The sequence below is a fragment of the Schistocerca americana genome, chromosome 5 (genome assembly GCF_021461395.2).
Source record: "Schistocerca americana isolate TAMUIC-IGC-003095 chromosome 5, iqSchAmer2.1, whole genome shotgun sequence".
NCBI classification, from domain to species: Eukaryota; Metazoa; Arthropoda; class Insecta; order Orthoptera; family Acrididae; genus Schistocerca; species Schistocerca americana.
In genome coordinates this window covers 97,571,855-97,594,575 of record NC_060123.1, presented here as the reverse complement: position 1 = coordinate 97,594,575, position 22,721 = coordinate 97,571,855, and the positions used below count along the sequence as shown (strand labels likewise).

Genomic DNA, 22,721 nt, shown 5'->3' with positions numbered 1-22,721 from the left:
GAGAGTGTAGAATGTGTTATGTGCTTTGTCCTGTGTGTAATTTGTAGTTAATTTTGAGAGATTAACTGGAATGCGATAACATGGATGAACAGTGCTCTGTTGGACAGATAGCAAGTGAAGTGTGTCACAAAACAGTTTACGGTTCAGTTTCAAAAAACTTGAAAAACGTCAATGACTTTGATGAAGTTAAACAAACTTTGTTTAAGTTTCGAGTAAGTTCTTCTGTAACATCAGTGTGTGAGTATCATGAGAAGAAATATATCCTGAAGTACAACCACATTTTTGGAAGAAAGTGCTGTGATCCACTTAAAGTTCATAAAAAGCCTATTACTAGAGGTTTGAGGGAAATAAAACTTGAGAATTTTTAACATCGTGCAGTCCTATCAGCAAATGTGATAATTAAACGTATAACACATCAGCCTCAGTTGCAAATGGAAACCAGTCTTTATGTAGGTTTCAGCCAAAATAAATTTTGACCTTGTTCAGAAGCTATTGACACTAAACTATTGCATGTCAAAGTTTGGCCATGTCAAATACAAAACTACAGCACTGCAGTACCCAGTCATAAATCTACATTACATAGCTGAAGAGAAACAGCAGGCCCCACTGTGCGGACGAGGTCGGTAGGCCGTGAGAACTGCGCCGGAACTAATCGCAGCGAGCAGCTATGTACCGAGAACTGCTGATGGTCATGCGCATGTGCGTGTGGAAATATAGATGCATAAACAGTAGCTACCTTTATGTTAGGAATTGGATTAATATAACCATTAAAACTGTTAATGGTGTAATCTGTAACCGAACGTACTTCTGAGGAGAACGAGAACCCTATAAACGGTTTTGGAACCCGAAAGAAACACAGGCTATTACTCGGCAAAATTATTCCTCAATTTTGATTACATTACTATTCGACTAAAGAAAGTGGAGTCAGGCGTCGGTGACTACAAGGCACCGTAACATCGGGGCCGGTGAAGCAATGGTTGAAAACCTTCGAAAAAGTTCTTGTTTCTCAATTCTCCTCAAGGATGTCAAGCCTAGTGCCTTTAACCTCACAATTTAATAGCTCTGTGTTATTTGGTGGATTGGGAGCTTTTTTGAAAGTTTTCAACCATTGCTTCACCGGCCCTGACGTTACGGTGCCTTGTACTCACCGACACCTGACTCCACTTTCTTTAGTCGAATAGTAATGTATTCAAAATTGGGGAATAATTTTTCTAAGTAATAGCCTGTCTTTCTTATGGGCTCCGAATCCGTTTATCGGGTTCTTGTTCTCCTCAGAAGTGATTTCGGTTACAGATTACGCCATTAACAGTTTTAATGGTTGTATTAATCCAATTCCTAACGTAAAGGTAGCTACTGTTCATGCATCTGTATTTCCACACGCGCATGCGCATGGCCGTCAGCAGTTCTCGGTAAATAGCAGCTCGCTGCAGTTAGTTCCGGCGCAGCCCTCACGGCCTACCGACCTCGTCCGCACAGTGGGGCCTGCTGTTTCTCTTCAGCTAAGTAATGTAGATTTATGACTGGGTACTGCGGTGCTGTAGTTTTATATTTGACATGGCCAAACTTTGACATGCAACAGTTTAGTGTCGATAGCTTCTGAAGGGGGCCAAATTATTTTGGCTGAAACCTAGGTAAAAACTGGTTTCTATTTGCAACTGAGGCTGATGTGTTATATGTTTAAATAAAACTTGAACATTCGTCCTTATTATGTGAAAGTGAAACAGCTTCCCAAGGGAAATGTAATGTGATTCCTGGAAATTCCCTGTGTCCAAGTTGTTACTCAAAAATATTTGTTGTGAATCCAGAACCAGAATCATGTAACCTTGTTAATGATATTTATATTCCTAACGAGGAAGCTGTTAGCATATTGGATTTTACTTGTTCTAAGTTAGACATATCTCCTGCTTTGAAAGTGATAAAATTAAGTAGCAGAAAAAGGAAAGCATCTATTGAAAATAAGATAAACAAATTTCAGAAAAAATTAGAAAAGACTTGGAAATATGCTTTAATAATACAGATACCAACATTATTTCTAAAGAAGAAGAAAACCTAGCACCAGCACCATCTGACACTGAATATTTGAGCTTTATAGAGAAATTAAAAATTAAATGTTCAGTGACATCTGAAGAGGAAAAAGTTAAAATTTTAGGTTTGCTCCCTGACTCATGGTCAAGAGAAAAAATAGTTCATGAATTCATCGTTTCTCATCATTTGGTTAAACTAACACAAAAATTAGTGAAAGAGCATGGCATTCTTCCAGTTTTATGAAAGAAGGGAGTAGGTATAAACGAAGAAACAATTAAAAAGATCTAGCAGTTTTTTGAAGATGATGAAAACAGTAGAATGTGCCCAGGTTGAAAAGATAGCAAAAGAGTTGTTATAAATGGAGTTAAAGTAACAAAGCAGAAACGACAAGTGCTGTCAAATCCAAATGAACTTTATGTAGCTTTAAAAAATTCTCATCCTGAAAGCAAAATTGGAAGGTAAAAATTTTGTGATCTCCGCCCTAAGTGGTGTATTTTGGTTGGATTCTCAGGGACACACTCCGTATGTGTTTGTTTATATCATCAAAATGTCAAACTGATGATTGCAGGTGCAAAACTCAGTGATCTTAAGAACAAAGTGACACTGTGACACTAACAGTTATGGCTGCATGATGACTTTGTGTAATAAATGCCCTGATAGGGAAACTGTTATTGAATTGTTTCACGAATATGCTGAGGAAATGCCAGACAGTATTACCTTCAAACAGTGGGTCACAACTGATAGGGCAGAAATGATAACAGTGGTTAAATCTCAGGAAGAGTACTTGGAATCTTTAATTGATAACTTACAAAAACTCGAAAGTCACCACTATGTTTCTAAAATCCAAAGTATGTTTTTGAAGGACAAAAAAGCTCAACTTCATGAAAGTGAATGCACAGTGCTAGCTGATTTAGCAGAAAATTTTACATTTGTGATTCAGAATGCAATAAAAGGGTACCACTGGGTCAGTGACCAGGCAATGGTGCATCCATTTATTCTCTACTTTTAAAATGAGAAAGATGAAGTTTGCAGTTCTTCAATTTGCATTCTAAGTGACTACTTGAAGCACAACACTTTGACTGTTCACATGTTTCAAAAGTATGTAATAAATTACATAAAAGAAAATTTTTCCAAGGTTGAGAAGCTGATATACTTTTCAGATGGAAGTGGTAGTCAATATAAGAACAAAAAGAATTTTTCAAGTCTGTGCAACCACAAAGTAGACTTTGGGTTGGAGGCTGAATGGCACTTTTTTGCATCTTGCCATGGTAAAATGCATGTGATGGAGTAGGAGGTACAACAAACCATGAAGTAAGTAAAGCCAGCCTACAAAGACCAAACACAGACCAAATTCTCACAGTACAGAACATGTATGTCTTTTGCAAGGATAATATTAAAGGCATTACCTATTTGCTGATCAAGAAAGAAGAAGTGGTTCTGCATATGAAAACAACACTTCAAACCAGACTTGAAAACTGTATAGCAATAAAAGGAACAAGGTATTTCCACAAATTCCTTGGCATCACAGAAAACTTAGTTCGATGCTATGTAACATCAGAAAGCAAAATTTATAGGATCATTGTGTCAGTAAAATTACGTCTCTGTCTTTAACGTTGAATGGCATAGTGGCATGTGTGTATGATGGACAGTGGTGGCTTGCAGAGGTTGAAAAAAATAAGTTTGGAAAACAATTATGTTTTTGTGCATTTTTACCATCCTGCTGGCCCAAGAACATTATTCAAGAAATCTACTAGTGACAAAGTTTGGATACCAATGAAAACTATTTTAAGGAAACTTTCAGTGCTTGAACTTACCACAGAAACTGGAAGGTCTTATTCTATATCACAGAAGGAAGCTGTCTGAAGAAATAAGTCGTCTTAACATTCACCACCAGGCTTAGGAACAGTCGCATCTCGAAGGATGTTAATTGAAAATGTTTATTTTAAGTATGTCAAAATAATATAAATGTTAATTTCAATTATTTTTCCACTTTTTGTGAATAATTCAGTACCTTACATCGATAATAATTCATTATATCCCACCAATATCACACATGAAAGGCAACACTCATAAGATCAGTTGTAGAGTAATGTGAATTATCTCCTCATTTTCAAAAATTCATATCTTTGTTCACAGTCAGATATCAATGTTGAAGTTTTTGCAGTATGTTGCTATCATATAGGTGTACAAACTGTGCAAAAATCATATTTTTATATTCAGTCCCACCCGAGATAACTAACCCCAAACTTTACAAAAAATGAAAATTTTCAAAAATTCATTAAAAGTTAAGGAAACATTTGTAAGTGTTCTTGCTCTATATGAGGCTAGTACTATATGATATCTAACTATAGGAAAAATATACTCTCATAAATCATTCCTTGTCTGTTATTTTTGGGCCTAAAAAGTGGATTTTTGAAAATTTGGATACCAAACTTTGGAGGTCATTTTGACTGGTTATTTTTGAATTTAGGGTATTTTTTGTAATAGACATTGTTGTAGAGGACACTTTTCTAAAAACAATCATGTTAATTGCAATGTTGTTGTAACTTACTCCAGTGCAGAGATATTAATATTTTTGCTAACGTCTCTAAACTGAAACATTGTCATGTGCTTACAAATGAAAATGGCCGCCATTCAGTAAAGGTGAAAGGTAAATTTTTTTTGAAAAATCACATACAAAAAAATTAAAGTATTTAAAAATGGTCAAGCAACCCTCTTAATTTTTATTAGACCACTTCGCTTGTATTGACCCACAGGTGCCACAAAAAGACTACTAAATGCATAAGCTTTTGGCCAGAAGGCCTTCTTACAAAATCTACCAAAACACACACACACACACACACACACACACACACACACACACACACACACACACACACACACAAACAAACAAACAATCCCTGTCCCTGGTTGCTGGGGCCAGACTGTGAGCAACTGTGCAAGATGGGAGAAGCAATCTGGGTGGCGGGGGTAAGGAGGAGGCTGGGGTGGGGATGGAGAGGAAGAGCACAATACGGATATTGTGGGAGCATGCAGGGATGAGGTGGAGAGAGGGCAGGGCAGCTAGGTGCAGTTGGGAGGTTTGATGGGGGAGGAGGGGGATGGTGGGAAGGAAAGGAGGGAAGTATAAAGACACCGTGAGTGTGCATTTGGAATAGAAGGATGTGGAATTGGAACCTGGGAAGGGGGTAGCTGGTTGAAGGACAACAACTAATGAATGTTGAGGTCAGGAGGGCTACAGGAACATCAGATATATTGCAGGGAGTGTTCCCATCTGCACAGTTTAGAAAAGCTGATGTTGCTAGGAAGGATCCAGATGGCACAGTCTGTGAAGCAGTCATTAAAATGAGGAATGTTATGTTGGGACAACATGATCAGCAACTGGGCGATTCAGCTGTTCCTTGGCCACAGTTTGTTGGTGGCCATTCATGATGACAGCAGCATGTTGGTTGTCATGCCCATATAGAAAAAGCATATTGGTTGCAGCTTAGCTTGTTGATCACATGACTGCTTTCACATGTTGCCCTGCCTTTGATGGGATAGGTGATGCTTATGACCAGACTAGAGTAGGTGGTGGTGGGAGGACATATAAGACAGGTCTTGCATCTAGATCTGTTACAGGGATATGAGCCGTGAGGTGAGTTCGCAAGGAGGGGTTGTGCAGGGACTGTCAGGGATATTGTGCAGGCTTGGTGGGTGCAGAATACCACTATGGGAGCAGTGAGGAGGGTAGTGGGTAGGAGTGGTAGGACATTTCTCATTTCAGGGCATGATGAGAGGTAGTTGAAACCCTGTCGGAGAATATGATTCAATTTCTCTATTCCTGGTTAGTTCAGAGTCATGAGGGAATGCTCCTCTTTGGCCAGATGGTGGGGCTTTGGAACGTGGTGGGTGGCTGGAGAGATAAGGCAAGAGAGATCTGTTTCTGTAAAAGGTTAGGAGGGTAATTATCGTCTGTGAAGTCCTCATGAGACCCTTGGCTTATTTCAAGAGGGACTGCTTGTCACTATAGATGCCATGGCCAGGGGTGGCTAGGCTGTATGGAAGGGGTGGCAGTGGTGAAAGTGGAGGCATTGCTGCTGGTTGGTAGATATGATATGGACGGAGGTACTGATGTAACCATGTTTGAGGTGGAGTTCAACGAAGGTGGCTTGTTGGTTTGATGAGGACGAGGTGAAGCAAATGGGGGAGAAGGTGTTTAAGTTATGGAGGAATGTGTATAGCCTGTCCTCACCTTCAATCCAGATCACAGAGATGTCATCAGTGAATCTGGACCAGGTGGGGGATTTGAGAGTCTGGATGGCTGGGAAGGATTCCTCTAAATGGCATATGAATAGGTGCCACATCTTGGATTTGTTTGTGAGTGATGCGAAAAAGTAGTAGTAACTGTAGGCGAGGAGGTAGCTAGTCATGGGGACCCAGAAAGGGGTTGTATGTTTGGAATCCATAAGGCACTGGGAGGGAGTGTGTTCAATAGCAGCTAGGTCATGGGCATTACGAATGTTAAGTAAAGCGAAGTGGCATCAATAGTGATGAGCAGGGCACTGTGTGGTGAACAAACAAGAACTGTGGAGAGTCACTGGAGGAAATAATTGGTATCTTTTATACAGGAGAGTAGGTTGCGGGTAATAGGCTGAAGGCGTTGGTCTGCGAGAGCAGAGATTCACTTAGTGGGGACACAGTAACTGGCCACAATGGGGCATCCTGGGTGGTTGGGTCTATGGACTTTACGAAGCATGTAGAGAAGGTAGGAGTGCAGAGACTGGTAGGGGTGAGGAGAGAGGTGGAATCTGGGGATATGCTCTGGGATGGATCTAGGGATTTGAGGGGTGACTGGAGTTCCTGCTGGATTTCTGGAATGGGGTCACTGTAAGAGGGTTTGTAGCTGGGTGAATCTGATAGCTGGTGCAGTTGTTCTACCAGGTAATCCTTGTGGTCCAAAGAACAATGGTGGAGCCTTTGTCAGCAGACAGGATAATAAGGTCGGTATCAGATTTTAGGTGGTGGATTGCGGTTCTTTCTGTGGGTGTAAGGTTAGCTTGCATGTTGAGGGATTTGGGGAATGATGATGAGGCAAGGTCTTAGGTTAAGAAATTCTGGAAAGTTAATGGGGTGATTTGGGGGCAGTGGGGGTACACCGCAGTTGGAAGGAGGAGTGAAATGAGTCAGGCATGGTTCATCATTGGTCTCTGGTTGAGTTTGATTGGTAGGGTTGATGGCAAAAAAAATGTTTCCACTGTAGGGACTGGGAGATGGAAAGAAGGTGTTTATGAAGTCCAGCTTGACTGAATTCAGGAGTAGTGCAAAAAGGGACTGATACTTCTGTGGGTGGGTTGGTTGGTTGATTGGTTTGGGGAAGGAGACCAGACAGCGAGGTCATCGGTCTCATCGGATTAGGGAAGGACGGGGAAGGAAGTCGGCTGTGCCCTTTGAAAGGAACCATCCCGGCATTTGCCTGGAGCGATTTAGGGAAATCACGGAAAACCTAAATCAGGATGGCCGGACGCGGGATTGAACCATCGTCCTCCCGAATGCGAGTCCAGTGTCTAACCACTGCGCCACCTCGCTCTGTACTTCTGTGGGGCTAAGGCTTTTGGAGGAAAGGTTCATCAGAGTGTTTTGGGTCTTTTTGGGTTCTGGATTCAGTATGGTGGTAGAAGGGAGATGTTGTAGGTCTGCGAGACAGGGTTTGTCAGCCATGGGGGGATGTGAGAAAGGTTTGAAGGTTGTTGCAGAGATGGTGGATAGTGGTTGGCCAGATGGGATTAGGAGGTGAAGAGGTTGGAGAGTTTTTTTTTTTGAGGTGGCCTTGTGCATGCTGCTCTAGATTCTGGAAGGCAAGAGTATCTGTGTGTCAGATGGGATCCAGAATTTGGGATTGACCAGTAGGAGAATTTTATGGATTAAGAGGAGGTATTGCAAGTAGGTTTGAACCTTATTGACATGGTTTTGCAGGACTATGTTGGTGAGGGCTGAGGACTGGCAGAATCTGAACAGATGGATATCATAGTGGAAAGAGGTGTTGCAGTGGTTTGCAGCTGGAGATCGGTAATTTGATGGTAAGGCCATTTGGGGGGTACTCTGTGAGCCAAGCAACAACACAGGAAGAGTATGTGTGACTGGATTCTGTCTAGGCTTAAGGAAACTTTCCTTATTGGTGCAGATGGAAGAAGCATGGGTCCATGGTGGAGGATAAAAACACAAAAATATGTGAATAACGTAGCAAAATGTGTGAAAAAATTCATCCTAAATGAAGCAAAATACTGAATTTGGATAAAATGAACAACTGGAATATTGAAGTTGATGCCATACTAACGGTCATAGTAATGCGTGTTGTTGATTGAATACTTACAAATTATTTTATGGAAGGGGAAGAACCCAGAGGAAGCTGGCATCTCTCACCTGACTTTATTGCACCTCTACTAATAATTAATCTTTTTCCTGTTTCCATGATGCCATTTTGATACAGTTACCTATGAATTGTACATGTAACATACGCATAAATAATTGGAGTAGTTTCACTTGGATTTATTGTTTGCTGATTAAAAAATGTGGATAGTCAGACTTCTTAATACAGCACACTAGAGTAAATTTGTGGTGAGCTAATCAGCAGCTCTGATCATACTGACATCTTGGCTTTTCAGTAACATCTCGGCTTTTCAGTAACATATTTTAATTTATCTTTTGGCCTGATTATTATATACAAAATGATGTATTTCACTAATAGATTAAGCCATTAATTAAGATTTTTTCTTAATTTACCACAATTTTTGATATGGTACTTGAACTCATAAATGAGACACTCCTGATATGGTTCCATAAAATATTTAATTGGATAGTTGAAAAATCTACTCACCAAGTGGCGGCAGAACATGCACATAAAAGTTGGTTGTGATTGGGAAGCTTTCAGAGCCAGTGGCTCCTCCTTCAGGCAGAAGGGTTGAAGAGGAAGGAGGAAGGGTAAAGGAAAAGGACTGGAGAGGTCTAGGAAAAGGGGTAGATTTCAGGAAAGTCGCCCAGAACTGTGGATCAGAGGAGACTTACTGTATGGGATGGGAAGGAAAGACTGATTGTTGATTCTTTTCATTGTTGCTCAAAATATTTGTCATAAACTTTTCTTTTTGTCAACTCACAATATATTTCATAAATTATTAACATGTATAAGTCCATCCTAATTAGCAAAATATAACCTATCATTTTTAAATGATTTTGTGGTTCCCAAGATCGCAATATGCCCATATGCCAGTCTGGAAATAGTTGGGCATCACCTGAAATTTTAAGTGTGGACCAGCTAGCACTTGCACAACATTTATGGAAGATCTTGATAAACCACAGGTAGCTTGTGTTGTGTTAAAGTTGATTCTTGAGTTTGCAGCACCTCTTTACAGTGCTGACTTCTGTATAGAAAAGTTGCAGCTTACTATTACTATGTTGACACCTATGCAACTATTCATTGTTTGTGAAGTTCACGTTAAAATTTCTGAAAAAATCTTTTTAACTCTGAGTATATGACCAGCATGCTTGCGTGGAGTATCTGATATACTTTTATTAAGCAGTGGATGTAGATTAATTCTTTTGAGCTGATGGAGATGTTGTTTAATCTGGACTTTTATTGTGTTTTATGCAGTTGATATTTAATCATCTTGGTGACTATCTCGAAAGCTCAAATGTGTGCACTGTTTGCATAATCTACAGCTCCTGTGTTCTGCTAATACTTGTATTGGGTCTAAAATGGACTGTGACTTCATTTAGTGATTATGTTGTTAGTGCCTTGTCTAGGATGTAGTGAATTTGTTAGTGCCCTGTCTAGGATGTAGTGAGGTAGAGGTACCAACTTGCATAAAACATGTAAAATGGAAGTTTTGCAATAAAAGTGTATTATGAAACTCGATCTGGTCATCACAGTATTTGTGGTGGTAATAAATGTGGGAGAAAGCCATGTTACTTGGAAATCTGTATAGTGCACATCATTTTCACATTTTCTAGAAATCAATTTACAGATACTCTACAAGACTTTCATCATCAAAGCTCAGAGGGCTTAATGGACAATGCAGATAGGCAGTGTTGCAAAGTGGAAGAAAATTAGTCTTTGAGAAGTTTTCTACCTTCTGGCATACATATGAACCTAAAAGAATAAAAAGGAAAAAAAAAAAAAAAAACTACACACATTATAGTAATAACTTGGCTATGGAAAAAATAGAAAACATTTATCTGGTTTTAGGAGTTTCCTTTCATTTCTTTGAAGTCTGATAAAGTTACTCTTATAATTTTCAGGTACTGGATATTGAAACTAATATTAAACTTCATTCTGAGTAAAGCTAAAAATAGAGGGAACAGCATAAACATCTCATTCTGGTTGTCGGTACAAAATTTGATGACTTCCAAGTCTAGGTGACACATTGAAGTATTCCAATTGCCATAGAGACAGGGGCATTCATTCTCTCCAGCACAGTAGCTACCTCTAATTATGTTGATCTGTTTCTCATGAGTATATGTAGATTGCATCAGACATAAAAATTTTTTATTCCCAATGTTTATAAAGAATATGCATTTCTTGTTACTTCATCTAATAAGTCTGCAGCTGTGTTTTACTTCCAGTAATGAATGATTGTGATTTATTGCCTGTGCTGAAGGAATTTGATGTGAATTCTTTAAGTAAACATATAATTTTTGTCTCATTTAAATGTCAGCATAATATACTGTTTCTACTCATACAAGTGAATGAAACAATTGCACAGTATGGTTAATTTCTAGAAAATTTAAGAGGAGTTTACTGTTGACTTTGTTTTTCAGGATTTGGCAAATACAACTACCTCATACTTCTGTCAGCTATTTGCTGTTCACTTTCTCATCAGTTCAGCACAACTGCAATGTCTTACCTGCTTCCGGCGGCACATTGTGATTTAAGTCTTAAACCATCTGACAAAGGTCTTCTGAATGCCATTGGTTATGGAGGTACGTACTTTTGTTTCTTGTGTTACTTAATGTTTAAAGCTTTCTGACAATGAATTTGCATTTTTGTGTCCTTATGCAATAGCTTATTAACACATTCATCATATTTTTTGAACCAATTACCAAGTTGAAGATTAGTTGGAACATCGTATTGTTTTACAAGGAATGATTCTGTTAAAGAATGGTACATCATGGTATATCTTTTCTCTACTATGATAAGAAATTGACTTCATGAAGGCAATTGTTGAATGTTCTGCTATGTAAAATGTGAACTATAGTATAACCTGGAAAATTTCACAAACACATAGTGTTGCCAGTTGTTCAAGTCCTTGCACGTACTGGAGGGGGCAGGGGGTGCATCTGTTAAGGTGAAGTGGACATCAACTGCTCTTCTTCGAGTGACTTTACCGATTGAGCTACTGGGTCACATTTCTTACATCTGAATTTATCTCAGTCTGCCCCTCTCATAGGAGTCAGTCTTAAGACTAAGTATGGGTGGATCTATTTAGGAATATTAAAATGGTCTGTTTGCCCAAGTGATTCTTTAATTTGTGTTCAATATACCTACAGTCACATAATAATGTGGTATACACCACTTCTAACAAACGCCGAACAACGCGCTCCAGTACGCGGCCGCCAAATACATCGCTGGCCGCACTTCTCTGGGCGGCCCGCTGCTTCCATCGCTGGCCGTTTTCACACGCACGCTCCCTTATGTGGCCGAGAAATACATCGCTGGCCGCACTTCTCCGGGCGGCTCGCGGCTACCATCGCTGGCAGCCTTCGCGCGCGCGCGAGCGCGTTTGTCAGCACACAGCAATTGGCTATGCCAGGAAACATTGCGATTGGTTTTCCCTGGAAAACAGCGACCCCAGCCAACGGCTCCATTAACTAGCAAGCCTTATATAAACCCGGCCGCCGCCGCAAACGACAGTTCTCATCTGGAAGTGCAGTACGCCGTGTTCCAGCTGCTTGTGGATGACTCGCCGCACCACTCGAGGTTACCTGGCTGCTCGGCGGAAAGTCTTACAACTTCACTTGGAGAGACTGAACTTCACTGGACTTGGGAATAATTACAGAACGTGCACCCCACCATGCACATTCGGACATTGGCATAAACAAACTTTAATTCTGCATTACTTCTGAGTGTGAGCCTGGGTAGACTCTTGGCTAACATAAGTGATTTGTGATTTAATAAACCAGACTGAAGAGGTTATTGTGTTATTCCTGGTTATAACAAATAACAACTAAATATGCCATTTTAACAGGAGTTAAATCTTTGTTTATTAATAAGTAAATGTAATTACACCTGATGTGAAGAGAAGTTGCATCTAAATGCAGCAGCCAGAGAGTGACCATGTATATGAGAGTTGTGCTTGTGTGTGTATTTTATACTTCACAAGAAGGCCTCTTGGCCGAAAGCTCCAGTGTATAGCAGTCTTCTTCTTGCATCTGTTTGCGACTCATTGTGTCCTCTTCACAGTGAATAGCAATCTCTTCTTCTTCTTCTTTCTTTTCCCTCCTAATATTGTTGTTATTTCATCCTGGATTTTCCATTGTTTGATCTTAATATATAAACAATTTAAAGATCACTGTTACACCTCATCATCATGCATGGTAACCTTTGTGGAAAATTTATGCAGTAGAACAAAACATTTAAAATATGCCCTGATAATATGTTATTAATGATGCTGTCAAAATTCTTGGAGAACTGTTTTCAATGATAAATTATTTTTCAGACTTTTATAAAAATACAGTCATGTTTGATTTTACATGTGTGGAGCAGTTTATTCACCGTATAAAGACAAAGTCACTAGGTGATGCGATAAAATTGATTCTTATTAAGGAAGAGAGGGTTCAGTCTGTCTCTGTTGACCCTAACATAAGTTTCCTGTGCTTACATGTGATTGTTCCACAGAAGGAACATCTAATTATTGAATTGCTGCTACAATTCACTAAATTAATAGTTAAGATACTGTTGTTTATAATTTCATCATTACATAAATTTAATTGCTGTATATTTACAACTGTATCAATATTATCGCAACTGTACCTCAGAGATCTTGTGTCTTGCAGTGAGCAAATATGTAGTGAAAACTTAGTCCAGCAAAGCTAAAATTTACTTTTAACATTTTACAACAATCTTAGGATATTTGCACGATTACTCGTATTTTGTCTCTTCAGTCTTCATAAAACTTTTAGCTGAATGTAATCTGACACATTGTTATGATTTATTTTGATATATCACTACTAATCAGTGCTGTAGATAAAATGAACTGACAGTATAAATAATGTGGATACTACTTTTTGTGAGTTATTTAAATTTTGTTTTATAAGTAAAGTTACCTTTTATTGAGTATTCTGTTGGCACTTGGAGGGACATAGACATATTAACCTATGTTTGTAATAAAGTTATGACTCAAAACATATTTTGTGATGGATTTAAATATTCTGTAGTAACACTCTTTTATGAAAATGGAGATATATTTATTTAAAGTTTAAAATCTGCCTATTATTCCTAATTGAAAGAGAGTTCAAGTAGGGGTACAATAGCTTCTTTATTGTCCTTCTGAAAACCAAAAAAACTGTCCATCTTAATTTACAATTGCAATTTAACTGCATAAGCAGTTCCAACTGAAATACAATTTTGAGGATTTTGCCTCAACTAACTCCCAGGAGCTGAAACTAAACACTGAAATGACCAACAGTCAAAAGCTGCTTCTCAACACAGAAGTCTACTTCTCAACATTACACTCTCTTCATCAGTATCACATGGATGAGAACTTAACTGAGAAACTGCAAGCAGTTGGTGTATGAATCAGCCAGCTCTCATAGACAGGAACTGTCTGCAGTGGTCTCTGGGTTTCCATTTAACTATTCTCTTGGGAGAGATGTGCTGCCTCCCAGTAACTCATGATCAGATGTAGGTATGGTCATTGATGCGGCTTGCGAGCACATGCTGTTGCCTGGCAAGGTACCTGGTGGGCTGTAAGTTTCTCGATGCACCTCCTGGTGGTCTGAGGGTATACTTGAAAATCCCACATACCTGCTATGGACCACGTGAGCATAGCTTTCCATGACTTGCCATTACACCCGTTATGTGTGTTGTAACTGGTGCCCCTGGATGTCATACCATAAACAATGGAAAATTCAGGATGGAATAATCACATTATTATGAAAAGAATAGATTGCTTCTCGCCATATAGAGGAGATGTGGAGTCGAAGACAGGCACACCAAAAAAAAAAAAAAAAAAAAAAAAAAAATATGCTAAACATGTGAGCTTTTGTCCAAAAGGCCTTCTTCTAAAGTAGTCACACAGACACATTCTCATAAGCACAACTCACTCACACATGAGTACTATGAGTACTGTCTCTAGCCACTAATGCCACACTGCAAGCGACTATGCATGATGAGAGAAGCGATCTGGGTGTTGGGGTTAAGGTGGAGGTTGGGACGGGAAGGGGGAGGGATAGCAGGGTAGAGATGGAGGACAATAAAGTGCTGCTTGTGGAAGAATATGGGGAAATTGTGGGGACAGGAGTGGGTGTATAGGTAAAGTTGTGCAGTTAGAGTTGGGGGTGGTAACGGAGAGAATTAGAGGAGAGGGGAGAAAAGAGAGAAGAGGAGGTGGGGGGAGAGAGAGAGAGAGAGAGAGAGAGAGAGAGAGAGAGAGAGAGAGGCTGCTGGGTGAATTGGTGAAATAGAAGGCTGTATAGTGCTGGAGTGGGATTGGGAAGGAGATGGATGGTTGAAGGACAGGAACTAAGGAAGGTCATAGCTGGGGGGGGGGGGGGGGGGGGGTGGTTATGGGAACATAGGATATATTGTAGGGAGAGTTCCCAGTTCACATCTTCACAATTCAGAAAAGCTGGTGTTGGTAGGAAGGATGCAGATGGTACATGCTGTGAAGAAGTCATTGAGGTGTTGGGCAGGGTGCCCAGCAACTGGGTCATCCAGCTGTCTCTTCACCACAGTTTGTCGGAGGCTATTCATACAGACATACATGTTATTAACTGAAACAGCAGCCTAACTTTACTTTTGATGTGACAGAAGCCTAATAGATAAATGTTAATCAGATTTACTGCTTTGGGAACTCATTTCTAATCAGTATGCAGCTGCTAAACAATGTTCGTACAGTGGTAACTGGTTTTGCAGTAACCAGTGCCAAAGTGTTTTACACAGTGTAGCATTACAAAACATTTGTCAGTGAATATCATTTGTTAGGAATCAGTAATGTTTTGCCGAGGGGTCAATTCACAGTGGCGGGGACTCACTCAGCCGGTACGACATAATGCATAGCCCACGGCTCCACCTTGACTCGACAGACTCCAAACTTGACCTCCACTAACACGTAAGTTGATTAGCACTAGCGACAGTCGATTTTGCCTGTCATTGATCTGTATGAGGCAAAAATGTGTTTTACCATGAGGTAAGGGATTGCGGACCACTTACATCCCCATCCTAAAAGAGTTCGTATCCACAGGTGAAAAAACAAAAATATAAAAAGGTGTTACAGATTACAAAAAAGACTATAGAACATTAAACCTAAGGGCAAAAAATGACATTACAATCATCTTACATAAATTCGATTGACTCCGGTAGTGCACTGTGTAACCCCTCTGATGCATAAAAAGTAGTAGATTGCTAGTTAGCTCTTCTGACATCGATGACGGTGCATTTTTTTATGTGTTAGGGCCTGTAGTTATGTGACAAGAGGAATATATTCAGCTTAAGAATTTGAATTCTGATACTTGGCTGGTTGGCATGCCTATCTTATTCTGCTTTCTCCAGCTGTTTTAAAAAGTTGGACAATGGGTCATTTAATTATTAAACTGGTCAGAAGTTGTTTCCCATTTGTTTATTTACAAAAACAAATCTCATAACTGGTGTGTATCAATCAAACCAGAGTTTGTTGTGCATCATTACCAAGCATCAAAGCATAACAAGCTACTAGCTTTCACCACTGACGTTTCTCTTTGACCAACTGACAAAGCGCTTTCCCTTTCTTTGTACATACTTGCCGATATGTGGGTAACGCCTCATTTAGTAGTCAGTTCAGCAATTTTGTTTTAATAACTTTTATTCTTGGAATTTTATGATTTTTTGGTTAGTTGTATTTTGTTTTTATAACAAAGCAGATAACTGAAAACATAAGAAGAACTGGCATTTTTATGTCTTTAATTAAGGTAGGTAAATTTTGTCATTAATTATTCATTGAATCGATGTGTAATAGATGTGATTTAGAAACATAAATGCAGTTGTCCAAAAATGCCTGTAGTTTGCATGCAACAATAAGCATTTAAATAAAGTTATAACCCATTGTACTTTCTCTCTGTCTTGAAAGGAGGATATAAGATGAACATAACAAAAGCAAAACGAGGATAATGGAATGTAGTCGAATCAAGTAAGGTGATGCTGAGGGAATTAGATTAGGAAATGAGACACTTAAAGTAGTAAAGGAGTTTTGCTATTTGGGGAGCAAAATAACTGATGATGGTCGAAGTAGAGAGGATATAAAATGTAGACTGGCAATGGCAAGGAAAGCGTTTCTGAAGAAGAGAACTTAGTTAACATCGAATATAGATTTAAGTGTCAGGAAGTCATTTCTGAAAGTATTTGTCTGGAGTGTAGCCATGTATGGAAGTGAAACATGGACGATAAATAGTTTGGACAAGAAGAGAGTAGAAGCTTTCGAAATGTGGTGCTACAGAAGAATGCTGAAGATTAGATAGGTAGATCACATAACTAATGAGAAGGTATTGAATAGAATTGGGCACAACTTGACAAGAAGAAGGGACCGGTTGGTAGGACATGTTCTGAGGCGTCAAGGGATCACAAATTTAGCATTGGAGTGCAGCGTGGAGGGTAAAAATCGTAGAGGGAGACCAAGAGATGAATACACTAAGCAGATTCAGAAGGATGTAGGTTGCAGTAAGTACTGGGAGATGAAGAAGCTTGCACAGGATAGAGTAGCATGGAGAGCTGCATCAAACCAGTCTCAGGACTGAAGACAACAACAACAACAACAACAACATAAATATGAAAATGGTTGAGAAATTGTTTTACAAGATTTGACATTTTTCTATTATGTGATAAAATTGGTTTAATTACTCCCACACGATGTTGGACATACGCATTGTTTTAGATTGTGTGATGTAACAGGTCCCGTCTGAGAAATAAATTTTCTAACTAAAATTGTATTATGTTAACGAGATTCATAGAAGTAATAAGTTACAGTCCCAAAGAAAATTCTTCTGGATAAGATAAAAGGCATATACAATCTAGAAACAATTTGTACAAGAAACCATATGCAACATAACTGTGAGTATTCACTGACAGAGAGAACAAGTGTATTAATCCTCAGTTATATAATACATATAACTTAATAATTTTTTTCTGTCACATAGTAGTATGTACAGGCTAGTAACATCTCTTGTCATAGGATCTGTACTTGGTTAACATTATTTCTTTTAAATTAAGAGCTAGCTCAGCTTTTAAAGAAAGAATAGTGTGTATATGTAACAATATAGTGAGAGTATATGTATACACAAGATTATGAAATAATGTTTTTCATGTCGACACCTCTGCTGCACTTGTACCTGGTTACCAGGCAGCGGATGCTCTGATGAATGGCAAGAGTAGTATTTCATGTTAATGAGGCCATAAAAGTTTTCATCTGCTGCATTTAAGTTTCTAACAAGGAATTTAATCCAGGTGATTCAGTTGTTAAGAGGTAATATTTACTAATTAAGAGAATTATTTTTCATTTTCTTAGGAGCATGACAGTTTTAAATACTTGTACATTTTACAAGGCATATCATTCGTAATTACATTCATGGTGTTCCAGTCCAAACCTCATCTCTGAATAACTACTACAACCTACATCCTTTTGTATCTGCTCACTGTATTCATCTCTTAAGTCTCCCTCTGTGATTTTTACCCTCCACACTTTCCTTCAATACTAAATTTGTGTTCCTTTAATGTCTCAGAATGTGTCCTATCAACCGATGCCTTCTTCTGGTCAAATTGTGCCACAAATTTCTTGTCTCCCCTGTTCTATTCAGCAGCTCCTCATTATTTACATGATCGAGCCATCTGATATCACCGAGCAAGGTGGCGCGGTGGTTAGCACACTGGACTCGCATTCGGGAGGACGATGGTTCAATCCTGCATCCGGCCATCCTGATTTAGGTTTTCCGTGATTTCCCTAAATCGCTTCAGGCAAATGCCGGGATGGTTCCTTAGAAAGGGCACGGCCAATTTCCTTCCGCATCCTTCCCTAATCTGAGCTTGTGCTCTGTCTCTAATGACCTCATTGTCGACGGAACATTAAACAGTAATCTCCTCCTCCTCCTCCTCCTCCTCATCTGATATCCAACATTCTTTTGTAGTGCCACATTGTGAAAGCCTGTAATCTCTTTCTTCCTAAACAGTTTGTCGTCCATGTTTCACTTCCTTACATGGCTACCCTCCAGATAAGTATCTTTGAAAATACTACCTAATACTTAAATCTATATTCAATGTTAACAAATTTCGCTTCTTCAGAAATGCTTTTCTTGCCATTGCCAGTCTACATTTTATATTGTCTCTGCTTCAGCCATCGTCAGTTACTTTGCTGCCCAAATAGCAAAACTCATCTATTACTTCAAGTGTCTTGTTTCGTAATCTAATTCCCTTAGCAGCCCGTGATTTAATTTTGCTCCATTCCATTAGCCTTGTTTTGCTTTTGATGATATTCATCTTGTATCATCCTTTCAAGACACTGTCTGTTGCTTTCAACTACTCTTCCAAGTCCTTTACTGTCTCTGACAGAATTACATCATCAGCAAACCTTAAAGTTTTTATTTTGTCTCCCTGGACATTAATTCCTATTCCAATTTTTTCTTCATTTCCTGTACTGCTTGTTCAATGCACAGAGTGACTAACATTGGGGATAGGCTACAATTCTGTCTCACTCCCTTCCCAACCATTGCTTCTCATTCTTGCCCCTCGACTCGTATAACTGCCATTTGGTTACTGTGCAAGTTGTAAATAGCCTTTTTCTCCCTTTATTTTACCTCTGCCACCTTCAGAATTTCAAAGAGAGTATTCCAGTCTACATGGTTAAAATCTTTCGCTAAGTCTACAAATGCTAAAAACGTAGTTTTGTCTTTCCTTAACCTATATTCTAAGATAAGTCGTAGGATCAGCACTGCCTCGTGTTAAGCTAAATTTCTACAGAATCTAAACTGATATTCCCCAAGGACAGATTCTACCAGTTTTTCCATTCTTCTGTAAAGAATTCGTGTTAGAATTTTGAAACCATGACTTATTAAACTGATAGTTCAGTAATTTTCACACCTGTGAGCAACTGCTTTCTTTGGAATTGCTGTTGCTGCACTCTTCTTGAAATCTGAGGGTATTTTGCCTGACTCATTCATCTTGTAAACCAGATGGAAAGTCTGCTCATGTCTCTCTCTCTCCCCCAAGGCTCAGTAGCTCTGACAGAATGTCATCTACCCCCGGGGCCTTATTTCGACTTAAATATTTCATAGCTCTGTCAAATCCTCCTTGTAGTATCTTGTCCCCCTCTCATCTTAATCTACATTTGCTTCCCTTTCTGTAATATTGCCTTAATGTTCATCTCCCATGAGTAGATCCTCTATGTACCTCCTCCACCTTTCAGCTTTCCTTCTTTGCTTAGCACTGGTTTTCAATTGGAGCTCTTGATATTCATGCAGTTGCTTCTCTTTTTCCCAAAGGCCTCTTTAATTTTCCTGTAGGCTATATCTATAGTTCCCCGATGAAATTTGTTTCTAAATCCTTCCATTTGTTCTCTAGTCGATCCTGCTTAGCCATTTTGCACTTTCTGTCAATCCCAGCTTTTAAATGTTCCCTTTTACCTGTGTCATTTGCTGGATTTTTAAATTTTCACCTTTCATTAATTAAATTCAGTATTGTGTTACTCAAGGATTTCTAGTTGACCTTGACTTTTTACCAATTTGATCCTCTGCTGGCATTAGTATTTAATCTCTTGAAGCTAGCCATTTGCATTCTACTGTATTCCTTTCCCCTGTTGTAGTCAACTGTTCCCTTATACTCACTCTGAAACTCTCGCCAACCTCTGGTTCTTTCCACTTATCCAGGTCTCATCTGTTTAACTTCCTACCTTTATGCAATTTCGTCAGTTTTAATCTACATTTTATAATCAATAAATTGTTGTCAGAGTCCACATCTGCCCCTGGAAATATCTTCCAATTTAAAAAGCTGGTTGCTAAATCTCCGTCTAAGCTAAGTCAATCTGAATCCTCCCCGTTTCTACAGGTCTCTTCCAGTGTCAGTGATGATTAAATTATGCTCCGTGCAAAATTCTACCAGGTGGCTTCCTCTTTCATTCTTTTCCTGCAGTCCATATTCACCTATACTATTTTTCCTTCTTTTCCTTCTCCAACTGTCGAATTCCAGGCCCCCATCTCATTAAATTTTCATATCCTTTAATTCTTTAAATAATTTCTTTTATCTTACCATACACTTCTTCAATCTCTTCATCATTTGAGGAGCCAGTTAGCATGCAAATTTGTACTATGCTGATAGTCGTGGGCTTCATGTCTGTTTTGGCTATGATAATGTGTTCACTATACTGTTCATAATAGCATACCCACATTCCTATTTTCTTTTTCATTATTAAACCTACTCCTGCATTCCCCTTATTTTACTTTGAATTACTGACTAGAAGCCCTGTTCCTTCTGCCACCAAATGTCACCAATTCTCACTGTATCTAACTTCAGCCTATCCATTTCCATTTTTAAAATTTTCTAACCTACCTGACTGACTACGGTATCTAACATTCCACACTCCAATCTGTGGAATGCCAGTTTTGTTTCTGCTGATGACGACATCCTCCTGAGTAGTCCCTGCCCAGAGATCTGACTGGGGGACTTTGTTACCTCCTGAATATTTTATTCAAGAAGTCATCATCATCATGTAGACATACAGTAGAGTTGTATGCCTTCGGCTGTAGTTCTCCTTGTTTCAGCCATTCATGGTACCAGCACAGCAAGGCTGTTTTGGTTGATGTTACAAGGCCAGATCAATCAATCATCCAGACTGTTGCACCCTGCAAAAACTGAAAAGGCTGCTGCCCCACTTCAGGAAACACACATTTGTCTGGCATTTCAACGGATACCCCCTCCATTGTGGCCACATCTATGGTACAACTGTCTCTATCGCTGAGGCACACATGTCACCCCATCAACAGCAAGGCCCACGGTTCATGGGGTAGTGTGTGATGTAAACAAATGTTTAAGTGTAGATGTGTGATGTATCTACATTTAAACATTTGTTTATGTGGTTATAAATAAAGTATTTTATAACTGTATTTGTCATCATTACACTCTTCTCACAATCGTAGAGCATTGTCCATGAGTGTAGAGTGTGATTCATATATTTTGTTTCTCTCTCTCTCTACTAGCAATATTGCAAGTGTATAGGTTTTCTTGTATTTTCTGTGTACATTTAGTGGTTTCACAGTGCCCAAAGAATTTGTGAATGTAAGTTATGAGTGTGTCAATATATTGTACTGGCCAGCATAGTTTCCAGTCATCTAAGTCAGGTTTGCACCTTCTAAATGACATCCCCTTATTAACAACCTAATACTAGTAGTTTTCATAGAAAATTTGTAATTAATTTCCAGTTGTCATCATGATTTTGATTTCTCCTAATATCTTTGCAGATTTTCAAATTTTCTTTTTCCTCCTTTATTCCATTCAAACACATGATTTAAACTGATCTTCTTCATACCCTCTATTGTCCTGTCATTTCCTATTTGTAACCTTGAGAGAGCATCAGCGATTACATTTTCTTTTCCCTAAATGTATTTTACATTGTAATCAAACTGCTGTAAAAACAATGCCCACTGTTGAAATCCGCTGTGATAAAGTTTACATTTCTGAATATAACGCAACGCTTTGTGGTCATTATATATGATTACTTTGTGACCCAATAAGTAGTTTTTAAACTTATTAAAAGGCCCAATGTATGGTTAAGAATTTTTTCTGTTACTATAGGATTTCTCCATGTTTTTGTAAGACTCAGCTGGCAAAAGGTGTTGGCTTGTGTTGTATCTTTCCCCCTTCTACCTTTTCTTGAAAAAGATGTGTTCCAGTCCAGTGTTACAGATGTCAGTCATATGCAAAAGGGCACAAACATATCAGGTCTTGACAAAATTGATCTTAGACATAACTGTTTTCTTTACTTTATTTCTGTGAATGCAGTGTGGCAGTCTTGATTCGAATTTCAGATGGTTTTCTTTTTGAGTAAATTAAATAAACAAGTGGCATTGAGGGTTTGATTATTTATGAATTTTCTGTAAAATCTAGTTAATGCAAAACAGAATTTAGTTGTTTATATTCTTAGGTACAGGAAACTTAGCGGTGGCTTCAATTTTACTTCCATCTGGTGCAATTCATTTTCCTGAAATAACGTGCCCTAGAATCTTCAACTCATTCCCCCCAAATTTGCACTTTTCTAACTTTATTGTCTTCCCCCCTTCCTTAGCTGTAGACACACTTCCTTCAATAAGCCAAGATGTTCTTCCCAAGTTTTATCAGTTATTAAAATATCATCCACATAGATTATCAACTTGAGAGTTTACCTTGTCCCCCAATACAAAAGCTAAGGCAGTGATAAGCTCAGCCATGGATGCATTAGTCCAAAAGGCACAACAGAATATTGGAAACACTTCCCACTCAACAAAAAAGCAGT

The 22,721-nt window shown here is 38.9% G+C and overlaps 1 protein-coding gene across 1 annotated transcript in view; it reads left to right on the top strand.

The window, feature by feature from the left end:
- The window catches only part of LOC124616145 (synaptic vesicle glycoprotein 2C-like), a 408,872-nt gene that overhangs the window by 178,589 nt on the left and 207,562 nt on the right, over positions 1-22,721 (top strand). Inside the window, exon 3 of the mRNA XM_047144418.1 lies at positions 10,819-10,980. Coding sequence (XP_047000374.1) covers positions 10,819-10,980 — 162 coding nt within the window. The remainder of the gene's footprint in view (positions 1-10,818; positions 10,981-22,721) is intronic.